The 20,782-nt window shown below is 61.8% G+C and overlaps 1 protein-coding gene across 3 annotated transcripts in view; it reads right to left on the bottom strand.

Annotated features, from left to right (window-relative positions):
• Nucleotides 1-1,840: 1,840 nt before the first annotated feature.
• NAV1 (neuron navigator 1) overlaps nt 1,841-20,782 on the bottom strand; it is a 76,424-nt gene continuing 57,482 nt past the window's right edge. For 2 of the 3 annotated variants that reach the window (XM_055728223.1, XM_055728224.1), the window contains 26 exons: nt 18,839-18,977; nt 18,349-18,646; nt 17,234-17,927; nt 16,680-17,135; nt 16,434-16,475; nt 16,105-16,256; nt 15,251-15,421; nt 14,632-14,684; nt 14,436-14,459; nt 14,265-14,342; nt 14,001-14,084; nt 13,706-13,817; nt 12,959-13,080; nt 10,929-11,125; nt 10,664-10,826; nt 10,400-10,574; nt 10,082-10,179; nt 9,863-9,958; nt 9,547-9,706; nt 9,217-9,452; nt 8,952-9,109; nt 8,692-8,763; nt 7,097-7,293; nt 6,483-6,601; nt 6,038-6,235; nt 1,841-5,714 (listed from right to left, as the gene is read on the bottom strand). In XM_055728223.1, coding sequence (XP_055584198.1) covers nt 5,619-5,714; nt 6,038-6,235; nt 6,483-6,601; nt 7,097-7,293; nt 8,692-8,763; nt 8,952-9,109; nt 9,217-9,452; nt 9,547-9,706; nt 9,863-9,958; nt 10,082-10,179; nt 10,400-10,574; nt 10,664-10,826; nt 10,929-11,125; nt 12,959-13,080; nt 13,706-13,817; nt 14,001-14,084; nt 14,265-14,342; nt 14,436-14,459; nt 14,632-14,684; nt 15,251-15,421; nt 16,105-16,256; nt 16,434-16,475; nt 16,680-17,135; nt 17,234-17,927; nt 18,349-18,646; nt 18,839-18,977 — 4,390 coding nt within the window. In that variant the 3' untranslated portion in view covers nt 1,841-5,618. The remainder of the gene's footprint in view (nt 5,715-6,037; nt 6,236-6,482; nt 6,602-7,096; nt 7,294-8,691; nt 8,764-8,951; nt 9,110-9,216; nt 9,453-9,546; nt 9,707-9,862; nt 9,959-10,081; nt 10,180-10,399; nt 10,575-10,663; nt 10,827-10,928; nt 11,126-12,958; nt 13,081-13,705; nt 13,818-14,000; nt 14,085-14,264; nt 14,343-14,435; nt 14,460-14,631; nt 14,685-15,250; nt 15,422-16,104; nt 16,257-16,433; nt 16,476-16,679; nt 17,136-17,233; nt 17,928-18,348; nt 18,647-18,838; nt 18,978-20,782) is intronic. The other variant, XM_055728221.1, reaches the window with a different exon arrangement.

Here is a 20,782-nt window from a genome sequence, read left to right as displayed (position 1 = left end):
ACACTTGAGGCGAAGGATGCCACGGGTGCCACCCAGGGGGGACCTTGACAGGCTGGAGGAGTGAGCCCATGCAGAGCTCATGAACTTCAACAAGGCCAAGTGTAAGGTCCTGCACCCAGACTAGGGCAATCCCTACTATGGGTACAGCTTGGAGGACGGATGGGTGGGTGGGTGGATGAATGGATGGGTGGATGGATGGATGGATGGATGGATGGGTGAATGGATGGATGGATGGATGAATGGATGGGTGGATGGATGAATGGATGGGTGGATGGATGGATGGATGGATGGATGGGTGGATGGATGGATGGATGGATGGATGGATGGAGTGCAGCCCTGCAGGGAAGGACTTGAGGATATGGTTGATGAAAAGTTAGCTATGAGCTGGCAATGTGCACTTGCAGCCCAGAAAACCAGCCGTATCCTGGGCTGCATCAGAAGAGTGGCCAGCTGGCTGAGGGAGGGGATTCTGTCCCTCTCTGCTCTCGTAAGACCCCACCTGAGCACTGCATCGAGCTCGGGAGTCCCCAGTGCAAGACAGACATGGAGCTGTTAGAGCTGGTCTGGAGGAGGCCATGGAAACGGCCAGTGGGCTGGAGCAGCTGGAGAGGCTGAGAGCTGGGGTTGTTCAGCCTGGAGAAGGCTCCGGGGGGACCTTATGGTGGCCTGCCCATATATGAAGGGGGCTTATTAGAAAGACAAAGAGACTCACGGGTGCTGTTTCCCAAACCGATCGGACCCTCCCCTGCCTGTCACCCTTGAGACATGCAGCTGAGTTCTCCCAAACACACGTGTCCAGCTGAAATGGAAGCATCAGCATCGTCCCCGCGTGGTCCTTCTGCAACCCCCTGTGCCAGGGGACCAGTTCCTCAAGGCTTGTGGCTCTGCACCGTGGCTGTCCAGCTCGAAATCCCTGTGTGTCACCAGGTGCAGGGCCCAGCATGGAACCCTTCTGCTGCCTGCACAGGGCCACAGGCCAGCACAGGCTGGGGAGCACGCACAGGCCCCTCTGCAGATGAGGGGCCATGGGTCTCCAAATCCAGCCCCACCCTCCAGGTTCAGGATTGCGAACTTACTTGAACTCACCCTTATGGAGAGGAGCCCGGAGCTGCCGGGAAGTGCCCTCTCCTGGCCTCGCCTTCGCCACTGCAGCCTGTTACAGCTTACCACCACCCTGACATTAATCAATGGCTCCTGGAGCATCTGTCCCAGCTCCAGCATCGCTCTCCGGAGTGGAAAACAGCTTTTGAGACACCCAGGGGACGACTGGGACCTCCCTTCCCCTCAGCTGGTATCTGCAGCCTCCTCCTCACCCCCCGGCGCTGCTCAAGGGACACTGTCATGTATCTGTCCCCCTGTGCTGGAGATGTGGGGTGGCACCTGTCACCACCCTGTCCCTTTTAAAGGGGAGATAGGGACTAACCCTGGCGAGGCGAAAGGGGCCTGGGGGGATGCCCACCTGCCCCGAGCCCACCACTGCCCCTGCACACTCCAGGTGCAACCTGTCCCTGCCGCCCCAGGGGGTGATCCCCCCCACTGTCAGCATCTCGCGGAGCTGCCAGGACTTCAAGCCAGGAGCATTTCTGCACGCTCCAGGCTTCGCAGGAACAGGATCTTGGGAGAGGGGGTCTCAATCACCAAAACCGCCGCCAGCATCTTGCAACACAGCCAAGATTTCAAACCAGGAGTGTTTCTACAGAGCCCCCTTCCCCAGGTCTTGCAGGGGGGTGACCACCAAGGAAAGGGGTGGACGTGTGGTGCTACGAGCACAACTGTCCTACCCCTCTCCCACGCAGGGACAGGCCCACGGTCGCCGGGACACAGGACCAGCAGCCAGGCAGTACAGGAGATAACTTTATTGAATCCAATGGTGTTAGACAGACGACCGAGAAGAGACATGCCAGTTGGTGCGGGCAGCGTGGGCAGCAGGAGCTGACTTGGTGCAGGGCTGGATTTGTTTCTGCCTTTCATAATATCCTCAAGCCTTTTCCTGGCTTCCTTTTATACTTCTTTTAAAATTTCTTTTAAGTAAAAACAACTAATCGTGGAAAGAGTCCAGATGGTGTTTGTTCCCTATGATTGTTCCCGCAGCTATGTACAACGTGGGGTTGGGTCTCAACATCAGGTATAAAATGGAGCGAGTTTACAAACTTGGAGGATGCAAGGAAAAAAGCAAAGACAAGACAGGCGAGAGCAGTAGAAATCTGGACCAAAATCTTAAAGAGAAATTTAAAAAGTGCTATAAAACCCCTGGGCAGGAATACCATGCAGTTAAGAAACACAAAACCCAGTCAATTACACAGATCATCTAAAACAGGAATTTGTCCATTTTGTCTTTTATTTAATTAAAAAAAGGTTGTTGTTTTTTTAATAGAAAAAAGCTAAAATTGTAAGGTTCAGGCCACTGGGCAGTAGCAGCTCGAGGGTGCAGGAGGGTGAGGTGCTGGCGTCTCCCAGCTCCAGCCCCCTCAGGAGGGGTCCTGGCGCTCCCAGGGGCCACGAGCACCTTTGGAGGTGGCAGGCACCCTTGGGGGGGGGGGGGGGGGGGGGGGGGGGGGGCGGGGTGGTGACAGGCTCCTTTGGGGGTCACAGGCACCCTTAGGCATGTCGAGCACCCTTGGGGGTGGCAGGCACCTTCGGGGGCAAGAGGCACCCTTGGGGGTGACCGGCTCCTGTGGGGTGACAGGCATCCTTGGGGGCAGCCGGCACCTTCGGGGGTAGCAGGGGGATGAGTTAGTGCAGTCCTTGGACCCGTCCCCCCTGGGACAGAGGGGCTCAGCCCACAGACCTGGCAGCCCTGAGGGACACGGTCCCCAGGCGCCCCAGACAGGTGCCACGCCTGGGGACACGGGGTGCTCGGTGTAAGCCAGGAGGAATCCGTCAGGGCCCATCTCCTCCAGCTGGGTAAGGCCAGTGAAAGCCCCCGCCATGCACCACCATCCCAGCACACGCCGCTGCCATCAACCTTGCCCTTCCTGTCGGGTCTTCCTCCTGATTTACACCAGCGTGCTGCTCGCCTCCAGCACACCCCAGCTGAGCTTACGGGGCAATAGGCAGTGCCACGCTGGGGAAGAATGGGGCAAATCTGCAGGAAATAGGCTGGGGGACACCCGCAGCACAGCCCCAAGTGAGCCGGTGACGGGGACAGTTTGATCCACATTTTGGTGGCTCTCTGGGCAAAAATCAGGCCCAGCCAAGGCTGCCTGCAGGCCATGCAAAGCGAGGGCAGGTCGTGAGCCCATGGGACTCCTCAGGGCTCCCAGGCACGGGACAGCCCCCAAGGGTGCATCGCGCCCTTCCCTGCCCTGGGCACCGGAGCCCCAAAGGGGGCAAGAGGGGCTGGAGTGGAGAGCTGGGTCCCCACCACCGGCCTCGAGCGGCTGCTAAGCCGGTGTCTTGTACAATCAGAAAAGAAGTCAGCACAGCACAGTTATCACTGAGTACAAAAAGAAAGAAAAAAAAAAAAAAGAAAGAAAACAGGAAACAAGGAAAGAGGCGCAGAGCAGGGCCCCACCAACTCACGCAGGGCATTCGACTACAGACCTATTTACAGCGAGTCCTTAGCCGACAGCGGCAACACAAGAGAAGGCGAACAGACAGCCCTAGCGTCCAAGCCCGCATGGGGGGGGACATCCCTGTGCAAGGGGCCGGGCTGGCCGGCCACGGGTGGCAGCGGGAGACGGTGGGGAGGCTGTCGGACAGACGAAGTGAGCACCATGGGGCACACGCGCCACGGCTGGGATGTGCCAGGCGGGATGCACCGGCCGAGAGAGCACCAAGGGCAGCGGTGGCAGCTGCCTCCGAGCAGCACAGGCACGAAGGCCAGGTCTCGGAGGAGATGCCCATTTTGGAGGGTTGCGAGATGTCCCTGAAGGCCACACCAGCCATGGCACCAGGGCAGGGTCTGAGGCTGCCCAGTCCCCAGCCTGGCAGGGGCTGGGGACAGGATGGGCTCGGCAGACCTGGCCCTGGGGGGTCACGGCTCCCCAGAAGGCTCCCCAGGGCCCCAGCTGAATGCGGGAGCTGAGCTGGATGGCAGTGGAGAGGAGGGGGTGCCCAGAGCGCAGCTGGGCTAAGGGAGGGAGGTGCTGGCACCCTGCAGCCATGGGGCAAGCAAGGGGTACTGAAAGCAGCAGCCCCAGCTCGGCCATGCTCAGGCCAGTGCCAGCACCCCGTCCCATCCCAGCCAAGCTGGCTTTGGGGACAGTCACAGGGCAATGCAGCCAGAGCTGTCGCCTCAGCCCCATGTGCCCCCTCCCCACACAGCCAGGGATTAAGGCACCGTGGCAGCACTGGGGCTGATCCCCTCTGTGCCAGGAGCACCCCCTGTGACACTGCAGGGTAGGGCCAGGAGGACATATGGCAGCCCTAGCCGTCCCCAGAGCATGGACACGGGGCACAGCAAGACCCTGCCACAGGGTGCAGGAAGGCACAGGGCCTCGGGGAGCCAAGGGCACAGGGACCACCCCAGGCATGGCTCACCAACCCACCCCCTCTAGGCCTGGCAGCGCTGAGGGGATGGGGCAGGTGGCCAGTTGCCCAGGGATGGAGCAGCAACACCCCTGCCATGGCCAGGCCTCGGCCACGGCTGGGTACCTTGGGGAGGGGATGCCCTGTGGCATCCTGGCCTGGCAAGACCCCACCCCAGGGCCAGACTCTGCCTTGTGCTTTGGGGAGGGGGAAGCTGCCAGGCAAGGGGCTGCTCTGAGAGCATCCCGCTGCCACTGGCTACCAAGTCCCAGCTCAGCCAAGCTGCAAGGCCCCGAGAGGTGGGTTCAGGGACTGGAGATATCCAGTGAGCACCAGTTTCATGACAGAGGTGGTTTGAGTGGTGGAACAAACAGCTGCAAAAGAAACCAAAAGGGAAAAGGAGCTGCCTACAGGGAAGCAGCAGGCACCGGGCCACGGGCTCCAGGCCAGGAGAACAAAGAACCAGAACAAAAAAAGGGACCAAAGTGAAGTCTGGACTCGGCCAAAGGAAAATGGGAGGGGGAAACAAAAGAAAATAACCAAAGCAGGGTTTATTGGGCTGTCCTGGTCGCAGCGGCTGCCATGCAGGTGACATGGGGAACGTACAAAGACAGCAGCGAGCGCCACACTCCTCCTCGGCCAGCACAAGGCAGGCATTCCCTGCAGCAGCGGCTCCGTCGTCACCTGCCCTCAGCTACGCCTGGCTGGGTGGAGAGGGAGCTGGAGACCCTTGTGCCCGCACTCTTGTCCTGCGGCCACACACTCCTCCCGTGCCCCCCAGCTTTGGCCCAGGTGGCTCCTGTGGGGTCCCTGCCCCACGCAGGGGCCTTCCTGCGGCTCCCGGGAGCAGGAGCTCGGCTGCATCAGTCGCCCTGGCCCCAAAGCCCAAGAGTTTGCAATAGAGACAGAAAAAAACAAGAAGAGAAACCAGGATTCTCCTACCCCCAGGGTCGCAAGGAGAGACGGCACCTCGCGCTCTCCCACAGATGAGCTGAGCTTCCCCACGTTCTGCCGGGACGTGCCAGAGCCCTGGTCCTCTGCTCGCACGCCAGCCCCACGCTCCGGGATACCAAAGGAAAATAACAGCAGCCCAGCGGGAGCGGTGGCTGGCGGCGGCTCCCCTCTGCCTGGGCTGGCATGTCTGGGCCTCACAGAGTTGACTGCAGGTCAGGATCCACCATGGTCTCACGGTCCGGAGACTCGATGTAGTTGGCGGCTTCCTGGAGCTTCAGCAGCATGGCCATCTGCAGGGAGAAGAGCATGGCACCGAGCCCCAGTGGGACGAGAGATGCCCTGGGGAAGCCAAGGCCACTTGGCCCTCCCTCCCTGCCCTCCCGTACAAACCAGCCATCCCAAGCAGCTCCTTAGAGGCTAAAGCAAAGCCCAGAGGTGCTGCAAAACCCATCCCTGTCACCAGGATCTTGGCCTTGGGCACAGCTGGGATGCTCACGGCTGAGCATGCCAAAGCAGCGCAGAGGGACAGGCCCTGGTGCATCAGCTGTAACAGCCCGCTCGAGGTGACACACGGGGACACGTACATGCAGACTCCAGCACAGCAGGGACATACCAGAGGGTCAGAGTCCAGGGAGCTGGGGGTCGTGTCCTTGACGGTGCGCTCCTCGGGAGGGGAAACGGTGCTGTGGGGCCCAATAGTGGGTGGGGGCAGGTGGTACAGCTTGGACTGGTCCTGCTGTGCTGATGGCCAGGGCAGGGTGTCCCGCACCCACTCCACGGGGTCCTCCCAGGCTGCCTTCTGCCCGTGGACCTGTACACAGGGAGAGCAAGCAGCAGCCACCTGTTCAGCATCTGCCAGAGCCGGCATCGTGGCACCCCGAGTGTCCCCAAACAGCGCTATGTCCCACTGAAGCCACAGGGCAGGGCAGGGCCAGACAGGTGTCGCCTGTGCCCAAAATCCCAGTGCCTCCCTTCTCCGTGCCCCATTAGACTGCTGCATCAGCACATCCCCAAGCACCGCTGGTTTATTTCCCCATGTCCCAGGCAGCTCTGTGTACCTTGAGCCCATCTTTTGCCCCCTCCTGCAGGTAAGGGATGATGGAGTTGTTCCACAGGTCAATGAACCAGGTCCGGAAATCCTCAATTCCAATGGGGCAGGACAGGAAGAAGCAGGGACCTGCGGGGGGAAGGCAGAGAGCGAAAATGGGAGCCGAGTCCCTTGGCTCCAGTCACTGGCCCATGGCAGCACAGCACCAAGGTGGGCAAGCCTGGCTGTGCAGGGTGCCATGGGCTCGACCACCTCCCGGGAGCAGCGTCTGGCAGAGCAAGCTCCCAGGCAAGTCACCAGGCTGCCAAGGTCCATGTACCCCCCAAAAGCAGAGCGAGGCAAAGGGAGACCTGCCTAGGGAAACACGGCTCTCCCTGCTCAAGGAGGGGTGCCAGTGACACAGGTAGCCTTGGTTGACACCATGGTGACAGCTCCCATAGGGCACAGCCAGAAATGCCACCCAGGGAAGAGGAACGCTTGTGTGCATTGCCCACCAGCTTCTGGTTGTGTGGGCTTGGGCAACACAGAGCAGCACAGCAGCTCCCAAAGCTCCTTTGTTTTTTTTGTCCCTGGGGGCTCCCAGCAGTGCAAGGCGCAGGAGGGAGGCACGCAGCAGGGCCGTACCGATGAGGAAGTCAGAGGTGCTGTGTTTTTCCAGGAAGGTGTGCAAGTGGTACCAGAGCTTGGGCACCCAGTCCAGCACACGCAGCAGCTCCTCCTTGTTGGCGTTGACATCCGTGTCCGACTCCAGGAGCTTCCGCCGCAGGTAGCGCACCAGGAAGCCGTTGGCTGGCTCCACGTTGTTCGAGAAGGTCAGCATCCTGGGGGAAAGAGTCAGCTGTTCGGGGCTGGGTCTCTGCACAAGCCGCCAAGCACCCTCAAGGGGGACCTCCTAGCACCCCCACACTGCATGTGCCCAATGTTGGGGCAACAGGTCCTTCTGGAATGGCAGGCATGGGCCTGGGGATTGATCCTCATCCAGGTTCCCAGTCACAGGATTGTCCCCAGGACTGCCCCGGGGCAGAAGTGATGGCCTCTGTCCCCCGCTAGCCTGGGGATGGTCCCCAGGGATGTACAATAAGCACGTGATAAGTTTAGTAAATCCTTTGACACCATCTCCCACAGCATCTCCTGGAGAAACTGTCTGCTCATGGCCAGGACGGGTGTGCTCTGTGCTGGGTTAAAAGCTGGCTGGACGGCCAAGCCAGAGAGTGGTGGGGAATGGGGTTACATCCCGCTGGCACCGGTCACACGGGGTGTCCCCAGGGCTCAGTGCTGGGGCCACTCCTGTTTAATATCGATGATCTGGATGAGGGGATCGAGCGCTCCCTCAGTAAGCTTGCAGACAGCCCCAAGCTGGGGGGAGCGTTGATGTGGGGGAGGGCAGGAGGCTCTGCAGAGGGATCTGGGCAGGCTGGGCCGATGGGCCAAGGCCAGTTGTAGGAGGTTCAACACGGCTCAGTGCCGGGTCCGGCACCTGGGTCACACCAGCCCCACGCAGCGCTGCGGGCTGGGGGCAGGGGGCTGGGAACTGCCCGGAGGGAAAGGGCCTGGGGGGCTGGCTGACGGCAAACTGAACGTGAGCCCCCCGTGTGCCCACGTGGCCAAGGAGCCCAACAGCGTCCTGGCTTGTGGCACAACAGTGTGGCCAGCAGGACCAGGGCAGTGACCGTCCCCCTGCACTCGGCACCGGCGCAGCCGCACCCCCAACCCCGGGTTCAGTTTCGGCCCCTCACTCAGGAGGGACAGTGAGGGGCTGGAGCGTGTCCAGAGCCGGGCAGCGGGGCTGGGGCAGGGGCTGGGGCACAAGCGCTCTGAGGAGCGGCTGGGGGAACTGGGGGGGTTCAGCCTGGAGAGGAGGCGGCTCGGGGGGGCCCTCATGGCTCCCTACAGCTGCCGGCCGGGAGGCTGTAGCGAGGTGGGTATCCATCTCTTCTCCCAAGGAACAAGTGATAGGACGAGAGGAAACGGCCTCAAGTTGCACCAGGGGAGGTTTAGGTTGGACATGAGGAAAAACATCTTCACCGAAAGGGTGGTCAGGCACTGGAGCAGGCTGCCCCGGCCGGGGGTGGAATCACCACCCCTGGAGGTGCTCAGAAGACATGTAGATGTGGTGCTCAGGGACATGGTTTAGTGGTGGCCTTGGCAGTGCTGGGTTAATGGTTGGACTTGATGATCTTAAAGGTCTTTTCCAACCCAAATGATTCTAAGATTCCCACCTGAAGCTGAGATGGAGGCCATGGTTTGGGGTCATCTTCACAGGCTGGTTGGTGGTCCCAATGATGTAGGGGCTGAGCAAGTGACAGAGAGAGACAGAATTCATGAGAAAAGCATGCTGCATGACCCCCGCCTGTGGCAGAGCTGATCTGAGCACAGCAGCCAAGCAGTCTCATCTCTACAAGCCCAGGGACCTTGCTGAGAGCAGCGGGGAGCATGCATGTGCCTCCTGCGCTGGTGGAGGGTGCAGTGGGGCTCTCACCATTTGTGGTATTTGCAGGTGAGCGCGCCATTGACAAGCTCGCTGATGGAGCCCGCCTCACTGAGGTCATCCAGGAGGATCACCAGTGGCACATCTGGTGCCATGCCCGTCTCCCGGTCAATCTGGTTGGCCAGGTTGGAGAGGTACAGCTGCAGGTCCTGCAATGAACGGGCCGGGTGTCACACATGGGGCCGTGACATGGCTGCCAACAAGGACCGCAGCACCAGGGTCAGCGGGGACACTTCTGGCTGCAGCATGCCCTCACCTTGCAGGACTGCTGGTGCATGTTGAAGGTGCTGACAATGCCCTCGGTGACGTCCCGACCTGAGCGCTCCACCAGGTACTCAGCCAGGCGGTTGGTCAGGTAGGTTTTGCCGGTGCCGCTGGGTCCCGAGAGGATGAGCCGCCGGTGCTTCAGCAGGAGGCTGATGTAATGCTGCATCATGGGCTTGGGGATGAGTGTCTCAAACACTAGGCTGTCCACGCACTTCTCCTTCAAGCCTGCAGGCAAGGGAGGGCTGAGGGTCCTACTCACATCCCACGACACCGTGAGATAGGGGGAGGGACAGTGATGGAGCCTCGCCATCACACTGACCTTTGAGTGTCACAACAATGCTGGTCAGGCCTCGGCGGCACAGCGGCAGCTCTGGTGGCTCTGTGTCCAGGACCCGCTTGATGTGGCTGATGCTGTAGCCATAGACAGACTCGGTGCTGAGCCCCAGCGTGGAAGCAGGATCCATCTTGGTGATGTAATCCTATGTGGACAAGGACAGGGCTGTTAGTGCCCCTGAGGACCAGCGGGCAGCAACCAGTTCCAGGAGACCCTGGTAAGGACCTGGGCCAGAGAGCATCAGACACAGTGGAGCAGTATAAAAGGCTGGCTCACAGAGGAGCGGCCCCCATGCGCCTACCTTAAAGACCTGGCAGACAGCCTCATCCAGCATCTTCCAGTCCACCTTCCCGCTCACCTTGGTCCAGCCCAGGAAAAACTCCTGCTGCTTGAGGTCCTAGGAGCCAAGGCAGGTGTGCAGAGCAGAGCACTACACCCAGCCCCAGAGAGGCATTCTGTGCCCCTTGCCCAGGGCCATGGCACTGGGACCGGCCAGGCTCCCTGTACAGCCCACACTTACCCCCTTGATGATGTGCTGGGGCGGCATGCGCACCACGATCCGTAGTGTCAGCTCATCCTTCTGGGTGCCAGCGCTGACAGCGTCCATAGGGGACACGTCTAGGGACAGAGCAATGAGGTTGTGCTGGCAGGGAGAACTGAGCCACCAGGCCTGACCAGGACCAGCCCGAGCCACATCCTGCTGTGGCTGACTGTGGCACCGGTGGCATGACAGATCCCCATGCACAGCTGCCTCCAGGTGACCAGCAGCACGTTCCCATCACACACAGAGTCTCTGTCCCAGCCCTTCCCCATCTGCCAGCAGCTCTGTCACCCCTACCTGCATCCCCCAGGCTGGGGCCAAAGGCATGGCCAAGGGTGAGACCCAGGGAGCGCCGCGGTGAAGAGGAGGCTGACGTGCTCATGACGTGGCCAGGAACAGAGCCTGGCACTGCCGAGGGCCCTGGAGCCACTTTGAGCCGATCATTCTCGGCCTTCAGGAGGTCCACCTCCAGCTGGGGAGAACCAGTTACGGCACTGGGTGAGGAGCTGGACGCCGGCAGCACAGCTCAGAGCCAGTCAGGCTCCTGGCAGTGGTCCTTACCTGCATGTTGTGCATGGTCTCCCGCAGCTGCTCCAGCTGGTGGGCCGAGTTGAGGGCCTCCAGGCGGATGTCCGTCAGCTTCATCTCCTTCTCCCACAGCTCGGACCGAAGCTCCGACACCTCCTTCTTCTCTGGCTCACCCTCACCATGGGCCTGGAAGAGCCTGGGCCAAGGGAGAGAGAGTCTTACAGGGTCCAGGGTGGGAGCCTGCAGCCCCCACGACCGGCCCTCCCCATTCCGTGTTGCCCATCCTGGCCCCACGTACTCAGCTGTGTCAATGCCCACAGACGAGGATGTGGAGGATTTGATGGAGGGCGAGGCGGTCTCTGTGGAGCCATGCTGCAGCTTGGGGGAAGAGGGGGCCGACGAGTCTGGCGTGGCGATCTCCTCGATGTCCGAGTAGGACGAGGCTGATTTAGGTCCCTTCTTGATGCTGAAAGCCTTGTTGAAGGAGCTGCGCAGCTACAGGTGACAGAAAGGCACTTGTTAGGGACAGCCCGACAGTGCAGCGCTGAAAGCAGAGACAGGGCTCAGTCCGGCCCTAGAACCACCGTCTGCCCAGGACCCACAGACAGCCTGAGCTGGGACCAGTAACACCGTATCCATCACCGAGGCTGCACTGTGCACTGCCACTGCCCCGGGTAAGGCACCAGCCTGACCCTGCTCTGCTGGCACAGCTGGCGGAGGGGGTGCACAGCCCTCTGTGCAATGCTCCAGCCCCAGCCTGGACGGCGCGCACAGCCCCAGAGGGGGACCCCCGTCCCAGCCAGGCTTCCCCCAGCACCTACACTGGGTGCTCAGGCACTGCACCAGCACCCCGACCCGTCGGGAAGGGCCGACTCCATCCTGACCTTCACCCCCACCACAGCCATCCCAGCAAGTGGTGTTCAGGGGGACAATCCCCCTACTCCACAGCCAGGGTCCTGGTGCAAGGGGACAGTTACCATCCCACCGTCCCACCCCCACTGTGGGGTCCTCCTGGAGGCACAGCAGGCCCGCCAGCCCTCTGCAAGATGTCACGGGGGTCCCAGCCAGGCATGCAGCATGCACACAGCACAGAGAGCAGCGGGCGGGTGAGCGGCGTGCCAAGGTCAGGGAGGGTGGACGGACACTGCACGGGGGCCAAACCGGGCCTGGGTCCTGCACATGCACCACCAGCCTGTGGGAGAGCAGCAGGACAGGCACCCCGGGCTCACACCAGGTCCTCTGGAGGGCCAAGACCTGCTCCGAGGGGAGGTGGGAGGAAGAGGGGATGGAGAACAGGCAGGATCCAGCCCAACTCCCACAGGCACCAGGCGGGCTGGTCTGGTGTGACCCCAAAAGCAAGAGTGCTGCATTTCAGCACAAAAAACCAGGTGGGTGTCAGGTTCTGCTGACGATGAGAGAGTAGAGGAGCACTGGGACTCACGTGGGTCCCAACAGGGACAGAGCCATTTGAGGCCACGTCAGGCCAGCCCTGGCAATGCAGAGATAGGCAGCACCACACACCGGTGCCACAGGCAGGGCTGCAGTGAGGTGCCCGTCCAAAAAGATCTAGCCACAGGGAGCCAGGACAATACCTGCCTTCCCCAGGCAAGAAGGGGACTGTCCCCATCCATGGGACAGGTCCCCAACCAAGCCCTTCCTGCTGCCTCAGAGCCGCCTGGGGCAGTTCAGCCCATCCACGTGGATGCATGTTTTGGCCTTAACATCAAATGAAGCAGCCAAGGTGCACGCAGTCCGGCTGGGGGCCCCGGATGGCCCATGCGGGGGGTTAGTGCCAGTGAGATGGATGGGATGGGTAGTGTCATGAGCACCATTCCCGAAAAATGGAGCAAGGCCCCTGGCAGGGCATGGCACCTGGTGGAAGGGACGGCATAGGACTTACCTCATACACCTGGAAAAAAAGAGTTGAGGTCAGCATAGCGGGAGAGAAACAAAACAAAGCAAGACTTAATTGTGCATCCAGCTTTGAGCTGTCTGGTGCAGGGAAGGGGCTGCCTGGCCGAGGTGTCCGGCCCTCTGCACTGCCAGAGCCTGCAGGGGCAGGAGACGGGAGGAAAAAACAAGGGAGCAGGCGTGCAGGACCAGGGCTGGAGAACTCCCAGAGGGGCTGGAGAAGTCCTGGCCAACACACCAAAACACAATCCATGGTGGCTACACGCTCTTCATCAGTGCTGTCCCCAGGGGACAGAGGAGACAAACACCACCATGCCACGGTAGACCAAGAAGCAGCTGGCTTGTGGGCCTGACCCCAGTCAGACCCTGCCAGTGGCTCCCCAAGCCCCACTCCTGCCAGTGCCCTGCCCAACCCACCCAGCTCTTCTTCTTCTTCTTCTTCGCATCAGCGTCCTTGCTGCTGCCAATGCTGGAGTGGCTGGTGATGCTGTTGAGGCTGGAGATGCTGTCAGAGGAGTTCTGCCGCTTGATGCGCAGCTCTAGGACCAGCAAGAGAAGCAGGAGAGATCAGAAAAGGAGGTATCAGCAAATTGTGTCTGCCCCAGTGCCAGAGCCACCTGCACTCTCCTCCCTGCACAGCTTCCCTGCTCACACCCAAACACCTTCTGAGCTTTCGGAGCCACCTGGTAAGACAACAGGGGGCTCAGACACTACATGGGCGCTGCCTCCAACTCTAGGGAGATGCCCAGGGTGTACATCATTCTGCTCCTGTCCCAGGCCACCTCCCTGCCAGCACGTTACACTCACATTGTGGTTTCAGGACTAGGAACAGCACTCACGGGAACAAAGTCAAGATCAGCAGCCAAAACTGGGCTGTCAGCAAAGGGCCCAGTGAGGAAGTGCCCCAGGGAGGACAACCACCCCGTCCCCACACCAGTGCCAAGATCTCCTGCAGTGACAGCTCTGGCTGTACAACCCTGGCTTCAGATGCTCAGGGGTCCCAGGAGGGGAAGAGCTGCTGCCCAGGGGACGCTGCCTCCCATGTGAACACCTCATGAGCGAGATGTGCTCTGGGCACCTCCAGGCAGGCACAGCCCAGCTGGGTTTGGGCGAGTAGCTGAGGAAGGGCTACATCCCTGCAGCGGGAGGGCTGCAGCACCTTACCTTTGGGGGTGACATCAGTGCCATTCAGTGCACCCTGGATCACAGCTTGGGCCTCCGAGTTCTTCTTCTTCAGAAAGTCAATGGTTTCTCGCAGGTCCAGCAGCTCAGTGTCCTGGGGAGCAGAGCCAGGAGCTGTACAGTGTGTCCCAGCAGCACAGGGCCCACCTCAAGAGCACCACTGGGATGGGCAATGTCACAGCAGGTTCACCGAAGTCCAGCATCCCCCAGCACCACGAGCACCCTCCGGGACCACCAGTACCCCCCAGTACCTACTCGGCATCCCAACAGTGCCCACCTTCTCCTCAGCGGTCTCTGCCAAGTGCCGCAGGCGGGATGTCATGCTCACCAGGCTCTGCTCAAAAGCTGCCACCAGATTGGCCTGGGAGAAGTGGAGAAACAGGTGAGCACCCACGCCTGGGTGAGCACCCTCTGCCAGGTGTGGGACACGAGAGGCTGGAAAGGGGAATCCAAGGCTCTGGTGGGCGCAGGGCAGCACCAGCCCCACACACTGCAGGGACACAGAGCGGTGTGTCCTGCAGCAGGTCCCATAGGGACTCACGTTAGCAGACAGCTGGGACGTCAGGGTGGCCACCTTCTCCTGCGAGGACTCCAGCTCACGGCGCAGCTTGCGGATTTGCTGTGGGGAGAGAGCAGAGGCAGTGAGAGGGGCCAGCTGCTCACCCTCGCCATGGTGGCAGGGGCAGGCGACGAGCAGAGGGTGCGGGCTCACCTCAGACTGCATCTTCTCCTCAGCCTGGCAGTGCGAGAGCAGAGGGAGACAGACAGACAGAGGCAGGCAGTCAGGAGGGCAGCGAGGCACGGACAGGCTTGGCGCAAGGCAGAGGCATGCACAGAGCCCCCCCCACTTCCCACCCAGGCCCCCACCAGCCATGCACAAAGCAGCGCAGCACAGAGGCAGCTCTTACGGAGGAGTAGGTGGAGGACGCGCTCGAGGCCAGGGACAGCACCGATCCATGAACTGCAACAGAATAAAACCCAGCCCGTCAGGGTGCCCCGGGCCAGCAGCATCCCCATGGCTGCAGGTGCAGGGCATAGCAGGGTGCAGAGGACGGAGCTCCCAGTGGAGGGGGGCTCTGTGGGGGGGCCGGGGGAGGCAGAGGGTGGGATGGCAGCTGCTCAGCACTGCCTGTTTCTCAGTGTGTGGCTGATGACCTCCCTCGGCACACGGTGTGCAGCAGGGTGTGGGGAGCACCCTCCACCTGCACCCTCCTCTCTGGCTGAGCCCAGGTGCTCTGCCACTCCCCCTGGCTGCTTGGGTCCCTGTGTCCCCAGTGCCACAACACCCTGGGGCCAACCCAGGGCCACAGGGTACCCATGGTGGTCAGGGTGGGCTGTAGCCCAGAGCAGAGGGGTCTACCAGGCCCCTCAGGGCTGCTGTCCCCTCCTCTGATGCTGAGGACTGGATGCACCAACTCATCCAACAGTGCTGCAGCAGATCCAGGAGGAAGGGACAAGTGTGCGGGGAGTCCTGTCGCCGCCCCCAAGAGCCCCCTCCACCTGGGCAGGAGTGCAGCACACTCTCACCATCGTCCACAGGGTCCCGGAAGGAGCCCGAGCGGATCATGCCCTTGGGCTTGTCGGCCAGGGAGAGGGTGCTGCCCATCTGGGACGTGCTGTACAGCTCGAAGGTGGAGTCGTGTGTGGGGATGCTGTTGGAGCGGGTGATCCGTGGGGTTGCGGTGGCAGTGGGGCTCACTACAAGGAGAAGGCAGGGGAGAGGCAGGGTCAGAATCACACCAGGGAACCTGGGACTGGGATGGGGAAGCAGGGCTGGAAGCAATCCACAAGAGCTGGGATGCAGAGAGGAAGCAGGAATCATGGTCCCAAAGCAGGGAGAGACTGAGGGAAAGCTGAAATGCAGATTTACACTGGGAAGATGTGGACGCCAGCACCAAGGTTACCACAGGGCTGAGAAACAAATCCATCACCCCAGGGCAAAGTGGGCACCACCATGCCAGAGCCCATCACCTGTGGGTGCAGAAGTGGAGGACTTCAACACCTGCTGCCCCCCACCAGCAGCCCAAACCTGTCTGCCTGGACCCTCCAAACCCTCCAAGAACACGTAGGTCCTGGCAAGAGCAGGGCAGGGCTGACCCCTTGCCCTGCCAGGCACCCCCAGAGGAGCAGAGAGTTGTGGCCAGAGCCCCAGGATGCCCTGAAGGTGGAGATGATGAACATGCCTGGCCCCTGGGCACAACCCAGCACCTCGATGGGCCAAAAGCACCAGGTGCTGAGTGTCAGGGCTGCTGGGAGTGTCATGGAAAAAAGCAGCACCCGGGGCAACATCAGCAAGTCACATGGGGAGCACAGGGTGATGGGGAGCAGGAGGCACAGGGCTTGTTGCAAGCAGAAGGGGACTGGCAGCAGAGGGCACTGACCGATGCTGGTGAGCGGACCTTTCCCAACCAGCGCCATGGGGAGGGCAGGGGGCGAGGGCAGCTCCTGCTGGTCGTCCAACTCAGGGAGCCCGCTGCTGATGGCATGCGAATGGCGCCGCTCCTTGGCCTCCTCCTGGGAGTGGAGCTGGTACCTGGGGAGCGGAGCAGAGACAGGCATGGTGAAGTGGACCAGCACCATCCTGGCTCCTGCCCACTGCACTGCAGCCCAGCCTCTCCGGCATGGAGGGCACCACCAGCCCCCTGCAGAAAGCTCCACATGCCCACCCTCCCTCCCCAGCGCCATCCAAAAGTCACTTGGGCACTTTTACCTCAACCCTTTCTTGGGCAACGTGTTCCTGTCGCGGTTGGCACTGGAAGGGAAGGAAAGATCAGTGACATCCCTGCACAGATGAGGGAAGGTGCCATGGGGATTGAGCTGCGGGGACAGGGAGCTTTTCCCCAGAAATGTAGCAGGAAGAGCCTCCAAAGCAGGCAAAGGTCGCAGCAGGATGGCAGGGAGGGATCTGAGCGCAGGGAGGTGCCCCAGCAGCCCTGTGCCCTCCCTCCAGCCATACCTGTCCAGATGTGCAAGCCGTGGGCTCCCGCTCCAGCCCAGCTCCCCTGCCTCTTCCTCCTCCTCTTCCTCTGTGCTGGCAGGGGGTGCAGCAGCAGGGGTTGGGGTAGTGGTGCTGCCCCCTGAAAAGGCACTGGGCAGGCTCATAGGCATCTGCAGGGACTCCATGCTGCGATGCAGCCCTGAGAGCTTGGGGTACATCCTGCCCTCCTTCGGGACACTGAAGCCACCCATGAGCTCCAGGCCCTGGGAGAAGCTGGCCGAATTGATGTTGAGGATGGGGGCAGGACTGGGGCTGAAGCAGGGCGCGAGGTGCCCACCAGCTGGGTGCAGGTCCTGGAGCTTGGCAGTGTGTGGGGGCTGCAGCTCGCTGGAGGAGGGCAAGTCCAGGCTGTTGGAGTTGACCTTGTCCAAGTTGGCCAGTGAGGGAGGCTTCACGTAGGTCTTGGCAGCCGCTCTAGAGGGGGAAATTAGGTAAGGAAGCAGGTGAGACTGGAGTGCTGGGCACAGCTGGGTGCTGGGCACCTGCTGCCCTCAAAGGTGGAAGGATCGTACCTGAGAGGCGTGGGGGGCAGCTCGGCCACCTTGGCTGCTGGCGGGAGGTTGGCCTGGGCTTTCGGTGTGCTCTCAGGTGAGCTGACGCTCTTCAGCGTCCCACACTCAGAGTCAAGTGCCACCGCCTTGGCCTTGGCCTTCTCCTTCTCGCGGTCTGTCTGGTTCACAGGGGCTGGTGTGCCACGGCTGGTGCTGATCTTGGATGGCTCCTTGAGCCGTGACACAGAGATGCTGCCCTGCTTGGTGCTCAGCAGGCTTGGATCGATGCTGCTGCTGACTGGCCGGTTTGCGCCACGGCCACCGGTCACACTCATGGAGCTGGACTTGGCTGGCCGGGGCAGGCTGCGGTACTGGATGTTGGAACGAGCCCCTGGGGCCAGGAAACCAGGCTCGGCTGCATTGGAGACATCCAGGCTGGTTTTCCTCCCGCTGACTGGCTTGACGGGGATACCAGAGCTCTTCTGGATCTTGCCAAGTGTGGCTGAGCCCCCAGCCTGCATCACAGTGGCTGTGCCAGTGGCAGGAGCTGGCTTCTTATAGCCGAAGGAGCTGGAGGCTGAAGGGCGCGTGAGGCCCGAGGGTGGCTTCTTGGCATCAGCAGCGCGATCACGGCCAGCATCGGAGGAGGAGCGCTGCAGGCCTGTGCTCTTCACAGACAGCTTGCTTTTGTCGGTGGCTTTGGTCTCAGGCTTGCCTGGTGGGTAGGGAAGGCCAAGTTAGCGTCCCTGGAGGCTTTGGGGACATTGAACTAGTCCAGATAGGACAGTGGTACTGGAGATGCAGGGGTGTGATGAAGAAGGGACATGCCACCATCCCGGGACTCAGGGCAGAGCCGTGGCCAGGCCTTCAAGCACCCAGCTAGCCTCCAGCCCGGCACGTGGCCACGAGGCCATGGGGCAGGCAGACCAGCAAGCAGGGCTTAGCATGGGGCCAGACCCACAACGTGCCTGCAAGGATGCACAGCCCTGCCACCCGCTCCAGCACACCTCCAGCTGCTGGGTCTGAGCGCTGCCTCTGGGAATCCCGTGGCCAGCGTGCTCAGGGAAGGCCCACAGAGGTGCCACCCAACCCTCTCCCCATCAGAGCAGCTGGACCCTGCATGAACTGGGTCTCACCTGCCACTTTGAGGGTGCTCTGGGCCGTGTGGGTGATGGGGGAGGTCACGGCCACGGGAGGGGTCTTGCCCTTTTTGAGGGAGCCAGGAGTGCCCAGGCTGACAGGCTTCTTCAGCTCACCACCCTTGGGCCCTTCCTCACCGCCCTCCGAGGGCTCCCGCCGCCACTTGGAGGAGCCGTGCTCCATCTTGAGGCTGCTGCTGTCGTAGTCCAGCTTCTTGGGTGCCTTGTCGTCGCCCTCACAGTACCAGCTCAGCCCGCTCTCTGCCAGTGAGCGCTTCTCTGAGTCCGTGCGTAGCTGTGGGCAGAGCGGAGTCAGGGGCGCTCCTGGCACCCACCCCAAACTTCCCAGAGAGCACCGACCAGCTGGGAGAGGGATGCACTGTCACCCTACGCCATGCCTCAGTTCCCCCACACCAGCACCCTCCATCCCCTCTTTCCCACAGACCAGCGGCATCCCAGGAAGGGTCTGGGTGCCACAGGCACCTACCGCTATGGCCGAGTTCCTGCGGGAGGCGGTGGGGGTGGAGGGCAGGGAGTTGAGTGAGGAGCTGGCATTGAACTCCTCCGAGCTGAGGTTGTCAGAGGCATCGCTGAGGCCGCTGCTGATGGAGCTGCTCTCATCCCAGCTGCAAGAACAGAGACAGCATCAGACCCACCCTGCCAGCCCCAGCTCTGCCCGGCACTGCGGGATTTCCCCGCTCCAGGGGCTGCGGGGCGCAAACCTAAGCTCCCAGTAGCACCTGCTGCAGGGCTGCGGTGGGCTCCAGCCTGGCACAGGCTCGGTGCCCCACCAGCACACCAGGCCCAGTGACCCCGCTGTGGGGGGAGGTTGGACCATGGATGGTGTCTGTGCAACATGAGGAGGCCAGTACCCACGCTGGCAGGGCTGGCAGCACTGCAGTTGGTACCAAGCCCCCTGCAACCTGCCCCGCTGAGCAGATCTGGAGCATCGCTGGAAAGGGCAGGGACTGGCTGGAGAAAACAAACCAGCCGCCCCGCAGCATCCACCCTTCCTCGGGTGGCCCCCACCCACTGCCTCGACACACTCTGCTCCCCCCCTCCAGCAGCCAGCATCCGCAGCAGGCAGAGGCAGCAGGTATGGGCACCGCTGCTATGCCAGGGCAGCTGCTCCGTGCTGGGGGCGCAGCGGACCGTGCGCAAGCCCATCTGCAGGGCCACCAGTCTGCACCGTGCCGGGGCAGCAGCTGCCTGCGCACCCCCCGGGCCCGGCCAGCCCCGCAGCACAGGGCTGTGCCGAGGGCGATCCAGCACAGACAGGCACAGAGCGTTTTCCAGCAGGATGAGCACGGCCCCTTTCAGGTCAGCAGCTGAGTAGGTCAGCGAGGCCCTGCAGCCTCCGAGGGGGCTGCAAGAGGCTGGGGGAGACAAGCAGCGGTGTAGGAGAGGGGAGCAAAGCTGAGGGGCTGTGGCCAGGCCCAGTCGCTTACACTGGGGCCACAGAGATGCAGGAGCCCAGCAAGCACCAGAGCCCCAGCAGCTGGGGAATCTGCTTAGCATCACCCAAGTGACACTGTGACCCCTGACTGAGCTGGGGACAGGACAGTGTGGCCTGGCAGAGAAGAGGGCACCTGCTGGGTGTCCCTGCCAACCAGGGTGCCAGGACACAAGCTGCAGCCACCACCATCCCCTCTGGGACGCCCAAACCCCAGGACACAGCGACACAGGCAGCTCCAGCACCCTCTCCAACCAGCCCCATGTACCCTGTTCTTCCCAGACATCGGGGACTGGCCACAGCCAGGATGGACACAGCCCCCTGCATCCCCACAGCAGCTTTTGCAACAGAGCCCCACAGGCTCTGCTGCTCAGGATGGGATTTAATTATGACCACATGCCCGGGATGTGCTGATGGGTTGCCTGGCTCCAAGCATCTCCCACCACCAGCCCCTGGTGCTGAGGGTGACTTCTCACTGGGACAGAAATCTCCACCCCGGAGCATGAAACAATGCTCCTCTCCTGTGTCAGCATCACCCTTGAAGCAGGCAGCACTGGGAGCAAGGCATGGCTCCTGTGGGCGCATGGCTGTGACCAAACGTAGTGCTGCGTCTCTTCAGTTTGGCTTTAGTGGCCTGGCAGGGCAAATCTCAAATGCTCTCCCAGCCTTGCACGGGAAGCCCCTGCCACCCTGCCACCAGGCATCTGGAGAGCTCTGGTGAAACAGGCACAGGGTCCGGGGCTGAACTGGGGCAGGAGGTGGCCCCGGATCCTCCTTAGCAATCCCATGCTAAGGAAGGTCAACACAGAAGGTGACAGACAAGATCCAAGAGCACTCAAGCCCTGGGGTGAAGCCTGGGAGCCAGCTGCCCGCTGTGGGATGTCTCTGGCTCTCTTATGGGGCACGTGGCTGGCACACTGAGGGCTCCTCAAAACTGGCACACATATGCTGTAGCCGGCACAGCAAGGAAAGCCTCAA

This window comes from Falco cherrug, chromosome 16 (genome assembly GCF_023634085.1).
Source record: "Falco cherrug isolate bFalChe1 chromosome 16, bFalChe1.pri, whole genome shotgun sequence".
NCBI lineage: Eukaryota > Metazoa > Chordata > Aves > Falconiformes > Falconidae > Falco > Falco cherrug.
Note: the sequence above shows the minus strand (reverse complement) of the source record. Positions and strands in the feature narration are given on the sequence as shown.